Source organism: Balaenoptera acutorostrata, chromosome 19 (genome assembly GCF_949987535.1).
Source record: "Balaenoptera acutorostrata chromosome 19, mBalAcu1.1, whole genome shotgun sequence".
NCBI classification, from domain to species: domain Eukaryota; kingdom Metazoa; phylum Chordata; class Mammalia; order Artiodactyla; family Balaenopteridae; genus Balaenoptera; species Balaenoptera acutorostrata.
The window spans coordinates 52,774,675-52,794,358 of record NC_080082.1 but is presented as its reverse complement, the minus strand read 5'-3'; the positions used below and the strand labels follow the sequence as shown (position 1 = coordinate 52,794,358).

Here is a 19,684-nt window from a genome sequence, read left to right as displayed (position 1 = left end):
ACGTTACATGCTTAGAACAGTGCCTGGCCTGGAGTGGGTCCCCAACAGCACTCCTACTTTCACACACTCATGGGAACAGGGATCGGGGCACTCCCATGCCCCACCTCGCTCTGGGAAGAGGTGCTCTATCATCGCTCTCCTAAGAGGTGGAGAACAGATTGAAAAACAGAGGACACTGTAGGAATCCTTCTTAAAAATATTACATGTTTTATTATCCTGTCCCCAGAAGGGTGGTTTATCCAGAAACCGAGAAAAAAATAATCAATTGGAATAAACTCAAAAAAAAGGGGGGGGGGGGAGGTGGTGGAGCGAAACCATCCACTAACAGGCAGCTAGGCCAGCAGCCCACCCTCCACCTCGGGGGGGTCCCCAGAGACCCACGCCGACGGCAGACATCAGAGAAATCAGTAAGGGGCTGGGGGAGGGGAGCAAATCAGCTATGTCTTCATTATGAGAGCAAGAGGCGGCAAAGATATGCTGCTAGGTGAATATATATTTATATAATAAATCCGTAAGTTAATAAAGTAAATAGTAATTCTCTGAAAGGTTTTTTTTCATAGTTTTTTTTTTTGTGGATTTTTGTGTGTTTTTTTGTGTGTGTTTTTTGTGTGTGTGTGGTTTTTTTTTTCTTTTTTTTTTTTTGCGGGTGGAGGGGGGGTCCTTAGAAAATCTGAGAGATACGCAGGTCCAGACAAAGCAAGGTGGGGGCTGGCTGGGGGTGAGGGTGGGAGGCTGGTCTGCCCAACCCCAACTCCTGGTGCAGAAGAGGGGGGACTGAGCTGAACCCCCTCATCTCCTGGCGATGCCAAGTGAGGGGAGGGGACGGGGGAGCAGGGAGCAGGCTGGTCCTCTTTCCTGCCGGGCGGCTGTGGCACCCTCTGCGGGGCCCATCGCAGGCCCGGGCGGTTCCTGGACAAGGCACGTCGGGCTTTGGCCTGGATGTGGGAGGCCTTGAAGGGACCTCAGGGGAGAAGAAATGGACCGGGGAGGGGGTGGTGGTGAGGGGTGGGCGTTTCTAGGGCTTGGAGGGGGCCTGTTTTGCTGTGAGGATCCACTGTCCCCTCCACAGAGTTAAAAAAACAAAACAAAACAACACATCATATATATTTACCAGACCAGAAGCGCTGACCCCGGAAGCCTCCCTCACCCCCGTCCAGGGGGAGGGGAGACCCTCCTGGCGCACCGACAACGAGAGAGGAGAGAGCCTGCCCCAGCCCCTCCCTGCCCACCCCGCTCCCGCCCAGGAAGGACTGACAGAGAGTGCTTTGCATAGATACAGAGTCAGAGGAGCGGGGCCAGGGGGTGCCCTTGCAGCGGGGAGGGGGGCAGAAGAGCTCCCCCAGCCCCTCCTGGAGGCTGTGAGGAGGGGTGTTTGGTCAGGGTTTCTCCGGTGGGGGCCTCACAGGTCGCTCTCGCCGTACAGGGCTGTGGAGAAGGACTTGTAGTCGAGGGCCCCGGGCACGGCATCAGGGCCCTGGTACGGGGCCATGCGGGCGATGCAGTACTCGGCCTGGTCAGGGGGCAGCTCTCTCCGCAGCTCCTCGGCTGTGATGAAGTTCTGGGGGCGGCAGGGCGGGAATCTGGGTCACCCCCGACACGGGTGCTGGCCCACCCGGCCCCTCACACCCAGCCCTGGCCGCGAGGGCCCCTCCGCGCCGGCCGCTGGGTGCCTCCCAGGTGTCTTGCTCACCTTGTCCCCGGCCAGGACCTTGAAGGAGGCGATGACCTGGTCGGCCGTGTCCGTGTCGGTGGTCTCCCTCGACATGAAGTCGATGAAGGCTTGGAAGGTCACGAGGCCGCTGTGGTTGGGGTCAACCACGCTCATGATGCGGTTGAACTCGGCATCGCCCTGTGAGGGGGGTGGGCGGGGGACAGGCGGCCTTTCAGCGGGGCAGGGCGGCTGGGCCGGCCCGGTGGCTAGAACCGGGTCAGGAGAGCAGGGCCCGACCCCAGCGCACACGACGGGCGTCGTCAGCCCGCCTCCAAGGGTCTTGGCTCCCCGGCCGGCTGCCCCACCTGCCCCAGAGCTGGGCCGTGCACCCGCTGCGCCTCCCCTCCCGCGTCTGTGGGAAGTGGGGAGTTGGGGAGTGGATCTAACAGGTCTACTGCTCCTCAGCCCTGGCTCGCAAGTTAGCTCCGGAGGGCGAGGAAGAAAGAAAGAGAGAAAGAGAAAGAGAAGGGGAGAGAGCTGGAGGCCTGACCTCCTCTCTCCGGAGACTTCCAGGAAAGGAGGTGGGAGGCTCAGGGAGTCATCAGAGGGACCCCAACCAGCAGATGCAGCAGAGGAGGAGGAGGGAGGCCAGGCCGCGCTGCTCTGGTGGAGGAGTGTCCCCCGAGGACGCGGACATTCTGGAGGCGGCGAGGAGGGTGAGGAGGAGGGGGAGGGGCGGAGGAGGAGGGGGGAGGGGCGGAGGAGGGGAGGAGAGGCGCAGCAGCAAGGGCAGGCAGAGGCGGCGTACCAGGCTGTATCCCGTGGAGATAAGCAGAGCCCTGAAGTCATCGGAGTCCATGCTGCCTGTCTGCTTCTGCTCGAGGACGCAGGGACAGCAGAGGAGACCGGGCCCAGAGCAGGCAAGAGGGGCCGCCCCGTGTGCACAGCGGGGAAACAGGACAGTGGCAGGGAGCAGGGGAGACAGAGGCGGCCCCGAGAGACCAGGTAAGGGGGAAGGTGTCCGGAGAGACACAGGGCAGGGAGGAGGCAAGAGAGCCCGTGAAATGGCACACATGATGGCAAGGGGTGGGATGGCCAGAGGGAGGGGAGACAGAGAGAAGGAGAGAGAGAAAGAGAAGAGCAGTTAATGCCACAGTCCGCTGGGCCCAGGGGGCGCGTACCTGCCGGTCATTCTCCACGTCGTAGCCCAGGCTGATGAGGCAGGCCTTGAACTCCTCTGGCCCCAGCGCCCCGCCGTGGTCCTGCCGGCGTCCGAAGGCAGGTGTGCACAAGGGGCGGTGTGGAGACCAGGCCGGCACGGAGGCGGGGAGAGGGGCCCGGGTCACATGCAGAGGGCGGGGGAAGGGGACACACGGGGGAGGGAAACACAGAGTTAGAGGTGACGTGGACAAGGTGATGGCCAGGGCGGGGCAGGTGGAGGGGCGTGGGTGGCCTGGAGGGCAGTCAGAGGCCTCCTCCCAGCTCCTCTGGGCCAGAGCAGGGGTGGGAGCTGAGAGGTGCAGGATTGAGGCTTGAGTCCCAGGACTCCTGGGAGGGAAGAGGGGAGCTCTCCTCACCTCCAGAATTTGGGGTGGGAGAAAGGGAATTGCACCCCCTCCTGCTGGGCCCCTGCCTAACGCCCAGAGCACATGCTACCCACAGAAAGCAGGCAGATGACACATCAGGCCCGGCAGGGCCCGGGGCAAACTGGTGCTCAGGGCCCCTCTAAAGGGGCTGCCAGACCAAATCTGACTTTTAAGGACACTGTGTGTATGTGTGGATCAGATTCCTGAGTCAGGTCTCAAATCCCTGGTGTGCTGGGACCTGTCTGTTCAGGGTTGCATCGGCAGGTGGGCGGGGATGCATAGCCCCGGGGGCAGGGCTTGGGACTCCCCTTTCTCTTCCTGAGGGAAGCTGCCCACGCTGTGGGTCGAGGTGATGCACCTCTGCACCCCCTTCAGTGGCTGGGGCCCTGCCGCCCCCTGTGAGTGGCCTCTGATTCTCAGCAACTGTGATGTGAACAAACGGACAGATGCAAAGACGGAGGGGGCAAGGTGGGAGGTGACAGTGGGGAGGGAAGACACCAAGGGGCAGAGGGAGCGGCTCACCTTGTCGAAGTGATTGAAGGACGCCCGGAACTCCTGCATCTGCTCTTGGCTGATGCCCTTGGCATCGCGGGTGAGGATCTGGTTCTCGACCTCGTTGATGGTGCGGGCGATGGTGGTGAGCAGCTGCTCCCAGCCCACGCGGATGTGCTGCGGGAGGAATGAGGGCGTGAGTGCGGGCTGGGCCGGCAGGTGGGGATGCTGGGACCACCGCAGCTGTAGCTGAGGGGGGCTCGGAACTGGCTTCTCCTTGTGCGGGGGTGTGTGTGGCCTGGAGTCAGGCTCGCCCTAACTTTCTCCCAAATGCCAACCCAGCCCCACACTCTCCCGTGGGGCTCATGTGCACAGGGACACAGGCACGGTGCCCGCCTATTGCCTCTGCCAACCAGCGGGGTTCACGTCACACCGGTGTTATGTCCCAGTGACGGATGCAGCAGACAACTGGGTCCTGATACCTGTGCCAGAATCCACAGGGAAACTTTGCAGAGACATGCTGGGCAATGTTTAACCAGCTTTCTGGGGAAACAGCCCTTCCCCCCTTTTATTTGGTGGTATCTTCCGATTTGCATGGTCTAATAAGCGCTGTCACCACGGACCATTTCAAGCTACCAACAGGATGGCAACCAGCCCTGATGCTGTAACCTGGCGGCAGCGAGCCAGGGCATGGGATTCCCGCACATGCTGGCTGGATCTGCGTCCTCAAGTGAGGATGAAAGGGCTGAGGCCACACTGGGGGGCGGGTGCTGCCTGCCCTCCCAGCTCTCCAGGGGGTTGGGATAAGGCAGCCGGGCCCTGCGTGGGCTGCCACAGGGCCCCCCCCAAGCCCGGGGCAGGCGGGGCGGGGGCGGGGTGGGGTGGGGCGGGGCAGGGCGGGGCGCGGTGCGCGGGCTCGCCTCCATGGTGTAGTTGGTGTGCTTGTTGTCGAAGATGAGCGCCTCCTGGATGAGCTGGTGCTGCTGCTCCAGCAGGTCCAGGCTCGGCTTGTAGTCCACGATGCTGCGCTCGTACTGCTTCAGGTGGCTCAGCTGGTCCTCCAGAGTCCCGTTCATCTCGATGGAGATGCGCCCGATCTCCTGCACAGAGGGCGGTGCTACTGGGGCGTGGGCCTGGCGGGCCCTCGGCCACGACCAGCCACCGGGAGGAGGTCTGGCGCCGGCCGCCCCAATGCCAGGGCGCCTCCCGCCCGGGGCCTCTGCCCAGGGGTCCCCTCCGGCCCACCCTCCAGGGTAACAGCAGCCACGATGCAGTTTCCGCACCAACGCTCCACAGGGCTAACCTCACTGCTTCCCCCCCTTGACTCCCTGTGAGGCCCAAGACTGGGACAGGCCTATTCCGCAGAGGTGGAAACTGAGGCCCAAAGGGGGTAGCGTATCACATTAAGAGGCAGAGCCAGGATCGGAACCCAGGCCTGGCGACTTCAGAACCCGTGCTCCTGGGCACGAGCACCCCACGCCTCGCCTCCCACGGCGACCAAGCCGTGCAGGGGGCACTGAGCCCCGCGGCCGACCTGCCCGGTCCTCTCTCGGGCTGCCGTGAGTTTCAGTGAGGCCGCTTTGGTCAGTGGGGTGCCTAGTACACAGTGAGCACTCGGTAAGTGGTGGCCCGAGTCGCAGTTGGCATGGTTACAAGCCTTCCCGTGGCTGGGTCACGAGGGCAGAGTGAGGGCGCGGCGAGGGTCTGAGCTCGGACCACCTTGGTCACAGCTACACCACAGTGCTTGTGATGGGGCTGGCATAGGGCGGTGCCCAAAAGTGTCTGTTGAGGGAATGCAATAATGGTCTTCCTCATCCTTTTAGGGATGAGAAAACTGAGCCACAGAGGTTAAATTGTGCCTGACTCCTGATCATAAGTCAAGGGGAGAGTCGAGACTCGAACCCATCTCTACCTGACCCCTTAGCACAGTTTCCCTCTGGATGGTGCTGCCATTTCCATGAATATGTTATCGGCGCTCCTAATCCCATGAGGCCACGAGAGCTGGGTCCCCGGTCCACCAGGCCCCCAAGTGCACCGGCCCCGCGGAGCACTGGGCCCTCCCACCAGGGGTGAGCAGCCTCCCGTTCAGTGGGGGCTCTTCCTCAACTCTGCCTGGAGAGTCTCCTGGGCCCAGCAGGGCTGGGGCGACTCGCCCTCACCTCCATCTTAGTCTGGATCCAGGGCCCCACGATGTTGGCCTGGCTGGCGAACTGGCGGCGGAGGTGCTCGTTGGACTGCTGTTTGCTCTGCTCCTCCAGGAGGGCGTGGTCCCGCTTGGGCACCAGCTGCTGCACCTGGGCAAGGGGACGCAGGCAGGGGCAGTCAGGGCGGCGGCCCCCCCGCCTGGCTGGTCCTGCCCCGGCCCTGCCGGCGGGTGGGTGCCGCCTACCTTCTCCCACTTGGAGTTGATGATCTGGGGGGTGACGGTGGTGTAGGGGTTGCTGCCTGACAGCTTGATGTGGTTGCTCTCGGCGATCCTCTGGGCCTCCTTGTGGATGGCCAGGATGGCCTCCCGCTCCCTGTCAGCGTCCGGCAGTGTTGACTTGAACTGGTCGTGGGCTGAGATCAGGCCCTGGGGGCGGGAAGAGAAGGGGTGAGGGCGCAGCCCGGCCGCGTGGAGGCCCCACGAGCCACGAGCGGGGCGGGAGGGGAAGGGGCGGACCTCGATCTCCTCGATGGTGTGGACAATGAACATGTCCTGGAGGTCCTCCATGGCGCTCTCCATCCAGTTGTTGAAGGGGGCTGCCCGCTTGGCGTACTCCAGGTGCAGCTGGTCAATGGTCTCCAGCTGCTTCTCCGTTTTCTGGTGCGTGTTGGGAGGGACGGGGACAGAGGAGGGAGGTCAGTCAGCTAGCAGGAGGCGTGTACGGTGGGGAGGGGCCCGGGGGCACGAGGGGGTCAGGGGAAGACCCCTGCTCTGAGGGCAACGAGGCATAGACCTCGGCGGGTGGCATCGCTCCCTCCTCACCTCCAGGGCTTCCCTGCGACTGTGGGTCAGAGAGCCAAGGGCGTCCCACTGGTCGCAGATCTTCTGGCAGCGGGTGTTGACGTTGTGGGAGTCGTAGTAATCCAGCTCGCTGTGGGCCGGGCAGAGGGTGATGAGACCCAGCAGGGGCAATCAGGGTGTGCTGGACCCACCCGCCCCCAGGTGTCCCAGGCCCTGGTACCAGGGGATATCAACACTTAAGCACATCAGTCATCAATCACCCCTCTGGCCCGGGGCAGGAGGACCTGGGGGGAGAGGATAACAGAGCTTGCTGTCACTGTAAGCTGACGCAGGGCTCCCAGAGTGTGGCCCTCGACCATGCCTGTAGGCTGGCGAAATCTCAGTCGCCCGACCAGGGGTCGAACCCAGACCCCTAGCAGCGGGAGCACAGAGTCCTAACCACTGGACCGCCAGGGAAGTCCCCGGGATTGCTTTTTCCATTTAAAGAAAGTCTAGCAGAGCACACTGGTTACAGCATAAGGCTCTGGAGCCAAGTTCCTTAGGTGTGAATTCCAGCTCTCCGATTTTGAACTTGTGTGACCCTGGGCGAACGAACTCCCTCTGGATCCCTCGGTTTTCTCACCTCTGAAATGGGGGTGGGGTTATCATGGAGACCAAGTTACTGAACTCATGTGAACTGCCCAGAGCAGTCCTTTGTACCCAGTAGGTAAAAGTAGCAACAGTTACCCATTAAAGGTTGTATATTTACTTTAATGGGTATTAAGAAAAAAATGTACAACTAGCCTGCAATCTCATTGTACGCAACTAACAATATATTCAAGAAAAAAAAAGTGAGCTGATTAGGGAATGGGTATGATTATTGCAATGACTGAGGTTGGAAACACTAAGCTGATACCGTAGTTCCCGGCCCCCTGCCCCTTATTCCCTCTCTTCAGCCCCAGCATTCCTGCCTCCTGGGTCCACACTTGGATACGCTTAGCAGCAGGCTCCTAGGGAGTCAGTGCACAGGGCTGGGGGAACAACTATGGGGAGGAACGCGACATGGGAACCAGGACACAGGGATTGTGTTGCCTGCCTGGTGAGCCAGACGGGCAGGCAGGATACAGGGGCCGGGGGAGGGGAGCAGGCAAGGGCTGGAGGAGGAGCAAGGCTGTGCTTCACACAGGGACCAGGCGGCCCAGGCTCCAGTCCTATCTCACTCCCTAGCTGTGTGACCTTGGGCAGGCCCCTTGGCCTCTCTGTGCCTCAGTTCCCATTCTGTAACACAGGATCGCTGGGGGATTAAATGACTCAGACTCATCTTCGGGGGAATGGACAGCACCCCAAACAGCCCTCCCTTTCTCCTCCAGGGCTACTGTCCAGAAAGCTGCCTCAGGGACCGCCTGTTTCCCGGCTCAGGGTAATGGGTTTCACATGGCTGTTCCCAGTGCCTGAGAAGTGGGCTGGCCTAGGATTTCCTCCAAGTCTGTTTCCCACCGGCTTCCAGGAGCTCGCCTGTCAATGGGGGGTGGGGGTGGGGACCTGCCCATGTCCCACCCCACAACCCCTGAGGGTGGTGGACGTCTGCATCTATGACCTCACTCTCCTCAGCCTGGGCATGCCAGGTACAGGGGCTCGATCCTAGGGGAGCTGCAGGACCCCAAGGGGTGCCCCCAGAAGTGCTCAATGGGGACGCCGTGTCCCTGGTACTGTGAAGGCCCAGTGGTACTTCTGCCTCTGGGTGAGCAAATGGGGAGCCCCCAGAGCAGGTGGGCAATGTGGAGGGCGTGAGTCAGGGAGGAAGCCAGCCCTGCCCGGCGTGGGGCTCCACCAGGAATCACCGCTAGGCCCCAGCCTTGCAGGAACAAGAACTTTACGGATGACTGTGACAGGGTAGGGGGTGTCTGTGGAAAGGGCAGATCCAGCCAAGGATCCTATTTTTGAGCAGACGGCTATTTTGGGAGCCCTGCCGCCCTCCAGGGCCTGTGGATTTTCCATGAAGTAATGGCCTGGGCCTCCCACTCCCTGGGCCCTGCTTGCTGCTGGCCGCTGCGCTGGTGGAATAAGGCCCCCTTTCACTGGCTCTGGAGGCTCAGTGTACTAATTGTGTGCACAAGTTTATCTGACTGGGGTGGGGAAGGGAGGGCAGAGAACCGACTGCCTGGAAGCTCTTACAATAAGTGTATTCTGAGCAGGAGAGGGAAGGGGCCGGGCAGAACAATGGGCTCTCTGTGCAGCCAGATTCCCTCAGGGAGCAGCGGGTGGGAGCGGTGGGGGCTAGGCCTCCCACCACATCAGGGGGCCAGGGGGTCTCCTTGGTGTGGCAGGCAGAGGAGGGGGAGCCCCAGGGACCCCAACAGCCTGAGGAATCAGGACAAGGGGTCAGAGACCTCCCTTCTGCTGGAGAATCTAGATCCCACTGTTTCTCATCTGGGGTAAAGACAAGGTGGGCAAAAGGCATCATCCTGTAAGGCTCTTCCCTGGCATCTGAAAGGAGGGTGTGAGGGTGGAAAGGGCTGGGGGACCCCATTCCACCACTGCCCCACCGCTGCTCTGGACTGGGTGCTGGAGGGGAAGCAGGTGACGGGGGACCACGAGCCCACACGTACTTGAGCTCCTGGGCGATAGCGGCGATCTGCTCCACGCGGTCCTGGTGTGCGGCCAGGTCGCTCTCGAAGGCCTCGTGCTTGCGGATGAGGGCTTTGATGTCTGACAGGGTGGCCGTCTCGTAGTCCCGGTGCTTCAGCATGGCCTCCTTCCCTGGGGTGGGGCGGAGGGCAGGGGGTGCTTCGTCAACAGTGCCAGAGGGATGTCCAGCCAGAGCGATGTCCAACCAGAGGGAGGGTGACTGGGTGTGGACCCCACGCCCTGCCTTGCCGAGGATGGTGCCATGAAAGCTAGAAACTTCCAGAACCTTTTTCCTTGCCCTTTGCAGGAACCTCTACGCCCAACTAGATCCTGGATGGAGCTGGGAGACACTGTGGGGCTGGTGGGCTTGAGACATATCCCAATTCAAGCCGTGGGTTCTAAACTTAGTATCCTTTATTGGTAGACGGTAAGAATTTGGATTGTGCTACCAGGGCTGGAAATGTGGACACCCATCTGCGGACCGCTGTGATCTGGAGAAGCAGCTGGCGTTGCAGCCGTGCCTCAGCAGTGGGGGGAAGGGGAAGTCTGAGTCAGGGCTCTTCCAGGAGCCTGACCCCTGGCACTTGGGCGCCAGGCCCCCTCGGGGCGGGAGTCCTATCACACATCTGTTGCTCCACACTATCCTAAGGGCTTTCCATGTGCAGCGAGGCAGGGCCCGCTGTCAGGCCCTTTGAAGGAAGGGAGGAACACTGCTATTAGTCCTGGAGCCTGGCTAATTATACACCCCAGGACAGAAGCTCAAGTGAGCCCTGCAAGCACAGTTAAGGGTACTGCAAAGAACCAAGGGGGAAACGCTGGCCGGGAAAGGTGGCTGGGACCCCCAACCCCTAAAGCTACCTCAGGCTACCCCTGGAGCGGCAGCTCAGAGACCCCCTCCTCAGCTGGCACCAAAAAATCCAACCAACAGCTGCCTGCCTAGAGCAGGGGATGGCAGACAGCTCCTCCCCACCTACTCTTTCTCTGTAAATGCGGCCAGTGCCAGCCCGAGGGTAAAACCTCAGTGAGGTGACGCTGAGAAGGCCGAGTACAGGCCAGTCCCATCTGCACCTCAGCCGCCCCGTGGACAGGGTCCGGCACTGGCGGACAGGAGGTGGCAGCCTGGGACACTGACTGCACTGGCCCTGCCACTCCAGCCCCCGGGCAGCAGGCTCAACCACAAAGGCAAGCTTGCAATTCCCTTCTCCAAATTGCCTTCTCCCAAGGGTGGGAACCAGAAATAGTAGGTTACCACTTTTCTGCCTCAGCAGAGTTTCAGCAAGGGAGCTGCCAGGGGTGTGCTGGGAAGAATCGGGAGGAGGGGGCCACGGCCACGGCTGCCTGGGATCCAGGCCGAGGGGCAGCCAGGCCGAGGGGGGGATGGGGGCTCATTTTTGCTTTTTCCCCAATCTAAGACCCTGTGAGAAGCATCCACATGGGCGCTCACTCCTGCAGGCTGTAGGGATGGTGAGGGGGCACGGAGTGATGGTGGCTCAACCCGCCCTCTGCCCCCCAACCCCCCACAGGGGTGTAGAGGGGTCGGGAGGCCGGTCTGTCCTCCTGTTTTGCATAATTGGGTGGTTCAGAGGACAGAGGCTTCAGGTCTTGGGAATGAGAGTGGACAGGCCTGCCTGGGGACTCCGAGCTAATGCAATGGGCAGGGCCAGATGCCAAAGTGCCTGTGGGGAGGTAGGGGTGGGGCAGGAGCGTGTGGAGGCCACTGAACCAGTTGGGCCCTGGTTGAAGACTGGGCCAACTTCTCCTAAATGCCTTCGGGTGAAGGCCGGCCAGAGTGGTTCCCAGGGAAGGAGCTCCAGTGGGCCGTCACACCCACACCCCTCGGCCTCAGGAGACTATCTTCTCAGGGCCTCTTGGAGCCCCAGGAGAGAGGCTGAAGGGCTGATAAGAGGCCCCCAGAAGGGAGATCCCCAGGGATGACACTCAGAGCCTAAGAGAGGATGATGGAGCTACAACCCGTGGATAATGACAGGAGACAGCTCAGCCCAAGCGTGGGACACGGGTGCTGATAAATCCACTTACACGTCCAAGGGCCCTTGGACAAGAGAGATGTCAAAATCTCCAGTTCCCTGGGCAGGGACCTCACCTACCTGGAAACTGCTGAGCATAGCGAAGAGGCTCAAGAGGTGTTTGTTGAACGAATGAAGAACAAACGAATAAACTAAATGCCAACACCCCCTCCCCCAGGTTTGGGGGGGCAGAACCCACGGGCGCCATTTCTGTGAGGCAGAGCGGGGTGCCTGCATCCCTGGCCCAGGCGACCTTTTCCTCGCCTCGCCTTCTGGCTTCTCCTCCTCTGCATTCCTTCCCTGGCAGAGGAGGGATCAGGGTATTGCTCTGGATCGGGAAGCTGCCGTTGGAGAGCAGCGGCCTAAGCTAATGTGAAGAGGGCATTAGCAGGGCTGCAGCTAGGGACACAGGTGACACAGGCCCAGGTCTGCAGAGTTGCGTGTCCGCATGCCGGCAAGGGTGGGGCAGGCTCCGTATGGGTGCCTCTGGGTGGGTCTCAGCAACTGACCAGGGTTGGGGCTGCCTGCCAAATAGCTGGGTGGGTGGGGCCAGAGGAGCCCCCAGGGGCTCAGTGAGGATCTCACAGGGACCTGGGAGGGTGGGAGGGATGAAAAACCATACTGAGCAATGCAAGGAAGTGTGAGACCAGCTGGGCAGTGGTGGCAGGAGGGCCAGGGCAGGGAGGGCAGGAGGCAGCCAGAAGTGGGAGGGTGGGAGTCCAGTGGAAGGCGCTCGGCTTTCCCAGGCGCTGGCCGTTTCCTGAAAGCTTTTGGGCCCCTGGGATCCGGAATCTCAGCCGTGGTGTGGGTCCCGAACGAGGGCCAGGGACGTGATGGAATTCCACATCCCGAGCCAAGGGAACAGGCAGCTGCAGAGCTGCCGAGAAAACGGAGTCACCGCTGCCCTTGTGGGAGAGGGCCCTCGGGGGAGGCACCGGGACAGGGCAGAGGTGAGAAAGAGCTCCCACGGCGGGCCACACCGAAGGGTGCGTGGCTGGTGGTCAGCGAGCAGCAGGTGCAAGTCGGGCAGCGGGGCCAGGAGGCAGCTCCCTGGCCCGCTCTAAGGACCGTGCTCAGGATCACAGACCAGCCAGCACTGGCTCTTCAGTGTGAAGTCCGCAGTCTCAAAGGGTGCAGGGCACGGAAGGCAGGCTGTGTGAACCCAGGCTGCCAGAGAGGGGAGAGCACACCCCCACGCCCACCCTGGCCCGGAGGGGCGCCATACTCAGGGGAGACGTGGCAGAGTGGCAGGGACAGGGGCCACGTCCCTGTGCAGCTGGCACAGGGTCCAGTGACCCAGGAAGGAGTCCACCTGTAAGTAATCTCTGAGGCCAGGGCAGATTGGGCGGACCTGGCCCCAAACTGTTCCTTGCTGCCTGGGGCTGGATGAACCCAAAGCGGCATTTGTGACATGCATGTTCCCAGGCAGCAGGAAAGGGGGCCTGACAAACAGACGCTATGCAGGCAGGAGGGGCTCTGTGTGTGTGTGTGTGTGTCTGTGTGTGCGTACACGTGTGTGTGTCTCCGACAGACAAGAAAGGAGGGAGGGAGCTGGGAGGGTCATACCGTCGGTCCAGGCCTCGTGGATGGAGGCCTTCTGCCGGAACTTCTCTGCCAGGTGGTCGAGCCGCTCCAACCTGCGGATCTCATTCAGCAGCCACTCCTCGTAGCCCTTCTCGGCCTGCTCCAGGTGCTGCCAGCCGTTGTTGATGTCCTGTGGGGGCAGGAGAGGGCAGGGCTACCACGGGGAGCTGGGGCACCCAGCAGGGCAATGCCTCCCTGAAGGATGACGGGAAGGCAGGAGACATGGGCCGGGGTCACACCTCTCCCCGGCTTCGCTGTACCTGCGTGCCTGGACAGGGCCCAGCACATGGCAGGTGCGGTCAACACTTCTGGAGTAAATGAATGAGTGAAAATGAACGAATGCCATACGGGGCATTGGGAGTCAGAAGGTGACTGTCCAGTGAATACTGTCCCTCCCCTGAGAAGGGGCCTCAAGCACTGGAGGTCCTGGAGTCACAGCCAAATGAGGGTCCAAATTCAAACAATTCCACACAGACTATGGTGTGGTTTGGGGATGGGTGTAAAACTCTGCGGAGTGATGGGGGGAGAAGGAACACAGTAAAGTGTCCAGTGCATGCCCCACTGCACTCTGCACCCCGAAAGCTGTGCATTCTAGTTAAGAAAGACCACGCTGGGGAGATAAGCCTGTGGGTGGTGAGGAGCTGCCCCTCGCCCCTCACAGGGAATCTGCAGCTCCGCACACCTCCTGGGCCCTGGCCCACCCTCAGCCCTCCGGCACTCACCGAGACCATCTTGCCCTCGGAGGGCATGAAGGCGGGCCGGTTGCTGAGGCGCAGCTTGGTCTGCAGCGTGTTGAAGTTGATCTCCAGCTGGCACTTCTCCTGCACCTTGGGCGGCTTATGGACGCGCCGGTAGTCGCGGAAGTCCTCCAGCTTCTGCTGCATCTCCTGGATGGTCTTCTGGGGCACGCGGTCCTCCAGCCAGGGGATGGTGCGCCGGATCCACTCCAGGAGCTGTGGGCCCACAGGAAGCTGTGGTGGCCTTCGCAGGGGACCCTCCGAGCACAGACAGGGCCGCCCCCGGCTCATGGGCACATGGGACCTGGATCTCCGAGGGCCCCATCTTGGGGAATCACCCCTGCTCCCCAGCTCGACTTCTCCATGATTCCTGATGGGAATCCCACGACCAGGAATTCTGGGAACACGTGCCCCCTCTGAACCACGGGGCTGTTCTCTGGCTACTTCCTGCTCCTGCCTTTGCTCTTGGTCTTCCTCCCCTCATCTAAGCGGGGCAGCCTCAATTCAGACGCCCCTCCTGGGTGGCCGCCCCCATCGCGCCCCCATGAGAGCCCGCTGTCGCCATCTGCACGGAGCTCCACGCTGAGAGCCTCACTGCGTCCTGGCCACTGACGGTAAGCGCCTCAAGGGCAGGGCTGGCTGCACGCCTGGCTCACTCTGGGGTGGTCAGTGCCATGCGCGGGGCTTGGGACATAGAAAATTAGAAAGTACAACTGAAAAAGAAAGTGACCTGTATGAGCCACTCATGTCTTTGATGGAGTGAGACCAGGGTACAAACAAGCAAACAAACTGGACATTCTAGAACAATCCTAGGAGAGGAAAATCGATTATTGTCCAGCATAGATAGGCCCGGGGAAGCGGTTCCCAAATGCCAACCTCTGGCAGGATGAGAAAACCAAGGACAAAGGTCTCCGTGTGTGTTGACATCTTGGCGCATGATGCCAACTGCCCTCTCTTGGGAAGGGCTGGGATTCTAAGATATAACCTTTAACCTTTCCTAGGTGTTAGAAATGATGGTGGGAACAGACGGTAGCTTTTTCTTTTAAAAATATCCTTAACTTGGCAAAATAAAAAGCTCACCACTCTAGGTTGGCTGGCAAATACTTTCCTAAATTTTCCTGGTCTGTGAAATCTCAAAGTCTGGGAACCACTGGTCTAGAAGAGCAGTCAAACTACTCCTCTTGGGGAGCTTAGATGTTTTTATTTTTTTAATATGGAAATTTTAAAAATGAAGGGGAGAATCTAGAAGAGATGTACTGAACGCCCACATTCCCAACTGACGGTCCGGGGTCAGGTTCTGGAGCAGGGCTGCCTGGGTTTGAACCTCCGTGCCACCAGCCGCATGATGGTGGGTTTGTGCCTGACCCTCTCTGGGCCTGTTTCCTCACTTGGAAAAGGGGGTAATAGGAGTTCCCTCCTAACAGGGCTGTTGTGGAGATGGTAGATCCTGTTCGTGAAGTGCTTGCACGGGGGCCTGCCGTGACAAACTGCTGTCCTGTCACCATATCAGCTCTCGGGTCTCTCTCCATCCTACGGAATCAGTCTCTCCACGGGTGGGGAATGGGAACAGGAATTTTTAAAAAGCTCCCCAGCTGATTCTAATGCAGCCGGGTGTTCAGAAAACTCTGTCCTTGAGTATCTCTGTAGAAACCCAAGCTCGAGACCCCAGGAGCCAGCCAGCATAGTGACACAGCAGTCTGACCCCTTAGCTTTGTAAAATCAACCCGAAAGGTCACATACAGGCTTGGTCAAACTCCACAGCCTATATAACCTTACGACCTTTTCTAGAAAGTCTCGCTGCCATCTCTGCTCTCCCCTCTGCAGATGTCACATGACCTTTGGCAGAGAGTAACAAGAGGTGACCTGATCGTTCAGCTCTGGCGGAGCCACCAGGGCAGGGGGGAGTGACACACTCACATCGCTGGCCAGCCTCTCATAATCTTCCATCAGGTGTTCATTCTCCTGGTTGACAGCCAGCACCTTGCAAATCCGGTTGGCGGCAGTCTCAGCCTGGGGCAGGGGAGGGGAAAGCACACACAGTCAGGGCTGCCTGGGGGCTGCTGACCCTCCCTCCTGACAGGCACGTCCCCTGAAAGCTGGCTCATCCACGGCCCACACAGAAGTCCCCGAGGAGGGAAGGAGAGGAAGCACAGCTTCAGCAAGATGGGGCCCTGAGTGGCTGTGTCCCAACAGGCCTTTCCGGGGTCCCCAGAGCTTACTGCTGAGGCCCCCGCCAGGGGAGCTGGGCCTGGGGCTCTCTCGACTTGGACCGTGTAGGTGCTGAAGGGGACTAGGGAGCCATACGCCCACCCACTGTGGGGGAAATGGGACCCACAGGCCCTCCAAGAGGAGGGTTGGGTGAGGCTGGGTAGGGTCCTCCGTTAGGCCAAGGACCCTCCCCTTGGCTGGGAAGGGAGACTGCGGGGGAGGCCGAGCGCCAGAGCTGTGGTGGCGGGCAGAGGGAGGGGTGCTGGCGCCCCCCAGAGAAGTCTGGTGGTCTGTGCGCAGGCAGAGCATGCCTGGCCCCTTCCTAATCCTCCCCTCGAGGAGGCTGCTGACGGCTCAGAGGGCGGAAGTCACGATCCACAGGGCGGAGGGGAGCCAGGGCTTCGGAGAGTAGGGGGCGGTGCAGACAGTGACTAGTCTCTGCCCAGAACTACAGGACAATGTCCTGCTTTGTCCTGCTGGGGGGAAAATGCAAGGACAGGAGAAGGAGGGTGAGGGATGCCACACAGAGACCAGGTACCTTTCAGGAAGCACAGAAAGGGTCCAAGAAGAAGAGTTGAAACGGCAACAGAACAGGAACAGAAATAGTGAGGAGGGTCTACAGAGTGGTGGGGAAGGAAAACAGAGAGGCTTGGGGATGGCTCCAGACCTGGCTAGCTGCAGGCACTGACGCCCAGCCTCCCCCTTCCACACGCTGCTTCCGGGACAGGTGGGGAGGTGAGTGGGGGACCAGCTGAGGGTGGTGTGTACACACACACACACACACACACACATACACACACACCCTGCTTCATGCTGCAGGACACAAGCCAACGGCCACAGGCAGCGCTCTTCAGAGGTGAGGCTCACAAGGGCCTCGGCCAATGAACACCCAGCCCTTAGTGAGTGCAGGAAGCAGAGCCAAGATCGCAGCTTGTGGGGGAGTCGCGGAGGTGAGTCCCTGACCCCAAATCCGGAGAGACAACCGGCACCCCAAGCTCAGCTCCACCGTGCTGTGCAGGCCCGCGAAGGTGCGGGCTGCTGGTCAGAAGTATTTTGGTTCACCGCTGAACTCCTGGCACCCAGCTCGGGGCTTGGCATGTTTGAGGTACTCAAGAGTTGATGAATGAATGAGTGAGCAAAGAACAAGGAGCAAATGCTTTAGTGACTAGAAATAAACTATCAGGAGAGAATGGGCAAACCTGGTGCTAGGGCTAGGGTTGCCCTTGCATTCATGAAACAAAACAAAATCCAGAGAGCACTCTTTTAAGAGACTGGATTGAGCCTCTGGGGAAAAGACAGCCACAATAATAAAAGCATTACAAGGATGTCCTGGGAAGTAAACACGGGCCGGGGGAAGCTGGGCTCGTAGCTGGAGAGGCCTGGATCCTGCACGTCCCTTGGTGATGGGCAGCTCCCAATAGGCTGGCCTTTATTTCCTCCCTCACGAGAGGGGCCCAGCTGCCTCAAAGACTCCCAAATGCTCTGACCTGGGCTTTCCTGCCAGTATCCCCTCCCACAGATGCCTCAAGGCCTCCGGTCCCCCGCACCAGAGCTCAGCTCTGAGCACGAGGGGGCAGTTTGGGCAGAGAGAAGACACTCCCTCGAGGGCAGTGCGGTGGGCAGCGAGGCTGGCTTGGGGCCCGCGGAGGGGTGAGGCCAACACAAACGTGCTGTTAGTTGGGGTGTGTGGCGAGGAATCTCCTATCACCGCCCACCCCCACCCTGCCTTCCCGCTAGGGTGAGGGGTCCCCTCCACTCTCCCTGCCTGTGCCCCGCCACAGAACACTCCAAACACGAGCTCCGACCACCTGCCGCGGAGGTGGCACGGCGGGCAGAGGCGGGCCGCTCTGACTGCCGGGCCGCGGGCGGGGCGCTTGAGGGGCCAGGCACCGTCCTGAGCCCTTCACCCGCATGAGCTCACTTCACCCTCAGGACAGCCGTGAGACGGGCACTAGCCCGCTCCGCGTTTTCCACGTGGGAGAACGGAGGGGAAGGACTTATCCGAGGTCACACTGCTGAGAGGCGGCCCGAGCAGACGGCCCGTGGGAAGGCCCCCACTGGCCTTGAGGCTCTGAAGGAGGCAGCAAAGTCCCCGCCCCGTGACTTCAGGGTCCTCCTCTTGTAAGTGGGGATGACGGCACCCACCCCTCCCGGGGGTGTGCAGGGCACTCGCAGAGCCTGTGCACGTGGAGTCCTGGGAGGAGTCCCTAGCATGCAGTAAGTGCTCAGTGAGAGCTCATTTCTTCTTGTTCTCCTCCCTGCCCAACTGCCAACTGTGACACAAGATCAAGCTGCTGGGAATACACCGCTGGCCAAGACCAGACACCCAGGAGGCAAGTGGAGGGGACAGAGCCGGCCAGGCCTCCACGTGGGGGCAGCTGGGCACCGTCCTGCTGTGGAAGCAGAGGGCTCCTGACAGGCACAGCGGGGGACACGTGAGGTCAGCCAGGCTCGGGGAGGGCCGCTACCGGGAGCAGACACCTCTGACGGCCCTACCTGTGTCCGCGGGGCTGCTGGGGACGGCGGCCTGGCGATCTGGGTCCGCAGGAGCAGGCTCAGAGCCTTTCCTGGGGCCTTTGGGAGGGGACGGAGCTGCAGAGCGGGGCAGGAAAGCCAATGCTCCGGGCGAAGGCACAGCCAGTGCAGCAGGCAGGTGGCCGGCACGGATCACGGAAAGGGCGGGGCGGCCGAGCAGAGGAGCACAGGCCCAATCTGCGCTCTGCCATCTAAGGTGACGCTGGGATTCAACTGCCTTGTCTGAGAAACCGGGATGCCACCGCCCATCTCACAGTGTGGGCTGTATTCACAGAGAGACTACCTGCGGCGTCTCGACACTGGGCCAGCACCGGCTCGGGGGTGGCAGTGGAGGCCCACAGTCACAAGAACCTGCCAGACTGGGTCGGTCCTCAGGCCGCAGCCCGGGCAGGGGGACGTGGGGGCGGAGGGGTGGCGAGGGCGAGTCTCCAGCCACAGCAGTGAGGGTGCTCCCGCCCCAGCTCACCTTTTGAGCCCCCGAGAAAGCGTGGTAGAAGCAGGACACGTAAGTCATGATGGCTTTCTCATCTGGCCTCAGAGTGCCTACAATATCTGCGCAGAGAGAGAGAAAGAGAGAGAGAGGCAGGAGAGAGTGAAAGATGCAGGAAGGGTGGCCGAGGCCCGAGGCTCATGCGGGAGGAATAGCGCTTGCTCGGGACTGGAAGCCAGACCCTGGCTCCGGCCTGGGTGGGCATGTCTTGCCGAGGTTTTGTAGAGGGGAAGGCGGAGGGTCCGAATAAGATGGATTCCTTTTTGAACCAGGCCTGAGTTTGTGAAACACTAGCTAGGAAGCCTTGTTTGGGGCTGGAAGGATCAGGTGTTATTTGATCTTCCTGGAAACATAATTAAGATCATGTCCGGTGTGACCACCTACCTACTACCTTAGCATAAACCCCTAATGGTCTCCTGAGCCCCCAGAATAAAACCCAAACTCCGGATCCCAGACTACAATGGTCCTACATGGCCTGGCCCTGTCACGTTCTCCGACCTCATTTTCCTCCCCTCTCCTACTCTTCTCCAGCCATTCCTTGAATAAGCCACGCTTATTTACACCTCAGGGCCTTTGCACTTGCTCCCCCCTCTACCTGGAACACTTTTCCTGCAGCTCTTCACCGGGCAGCTCCTGCTCATCTCGTCTCCCCTGACAGCCCCAGTGAAGCAGCCCCCATGCTTCCCCATCCCACCATCCTGTCCCATGCTCTCGACTGCACTTATCACATGAAATTACTCTATCTGTGGACATGCCTGTTGTCTGCCTTGCCCACTAGAATGTAAGCTCCATGAGAGCAGGGACCGTGCCTGACTCAGTCACT

General features: G+C 60.7%; 1 protein-coding gene across 5 annotated transcripts in view; it reads right to left on the bottom strand.

Annotated features, from left to right (window-relative positions):
- Positions 1-184: 184 nt before the first annotated feature.
- Positions 185-19,684, bottom strand: part of ACTN4 (actinin alpha 4) — a 73,410-nt gene continuing 53,910 nt past the window's right edge. For 2 of the 5 annotated variants that reach the window (XM_057534985.1, XM_057534987.1), the window contains exons 9-21: positions 15,546-15,638; positions 13,614-13,844; positions 12,874-13,021; positions 9,265-9,415; positions 6,698-6,806; positions 6,392-6,532; positions 6,119-6,301; positions 5,889-6,023; positions 4,650-4,829; positions 3,760-3,906; positions 2,833-2,913; positions 1,691-1,849; positions 185-1,558 (exon numbers count right to left, since the gene is read on the bottom strand). In XM_057534985.1, the coding sequence (XP_057390968.1) occupies positions 1,400-1,558; positions 1,691-1,849; positions 2,833-2,913; positions 3,760-3,906; positions 4,650-4,829; positions 5,889-6,023; positions 6,119-6,301; positions 6,392-6,532; positions 6,698-6,806; positions 9,265-9,415; positions 12,874-13,021; positions 13,614-13,844; positions 15,546-15,638 (1,917 nt within the window). In that variant the 3' untranslated portion in view covers positions 185-1,399. Of the gene's footprint in view, positions 1,559-1,690; positions 1,850-2,459; positions 2,526-2,832; positions 2,914-3,759; positions 3,907-4,649; positions 4,830-5,888; positions 6,024-6,118; positions 6,302-6,391; positions 6,533-6,697; positions 6,807-9,264; positions 9,416-12,873; positions 13,022-13,613; positions 13,845-15,545; positions 15,639-18,837; positions 18,924-19,684 lie in introns of all 5 variants that reach the window. The other 3 variants (XM_057534988.1, XM_057534989.1, XM_057534986.1) reach the window with 3 other exon arrangements.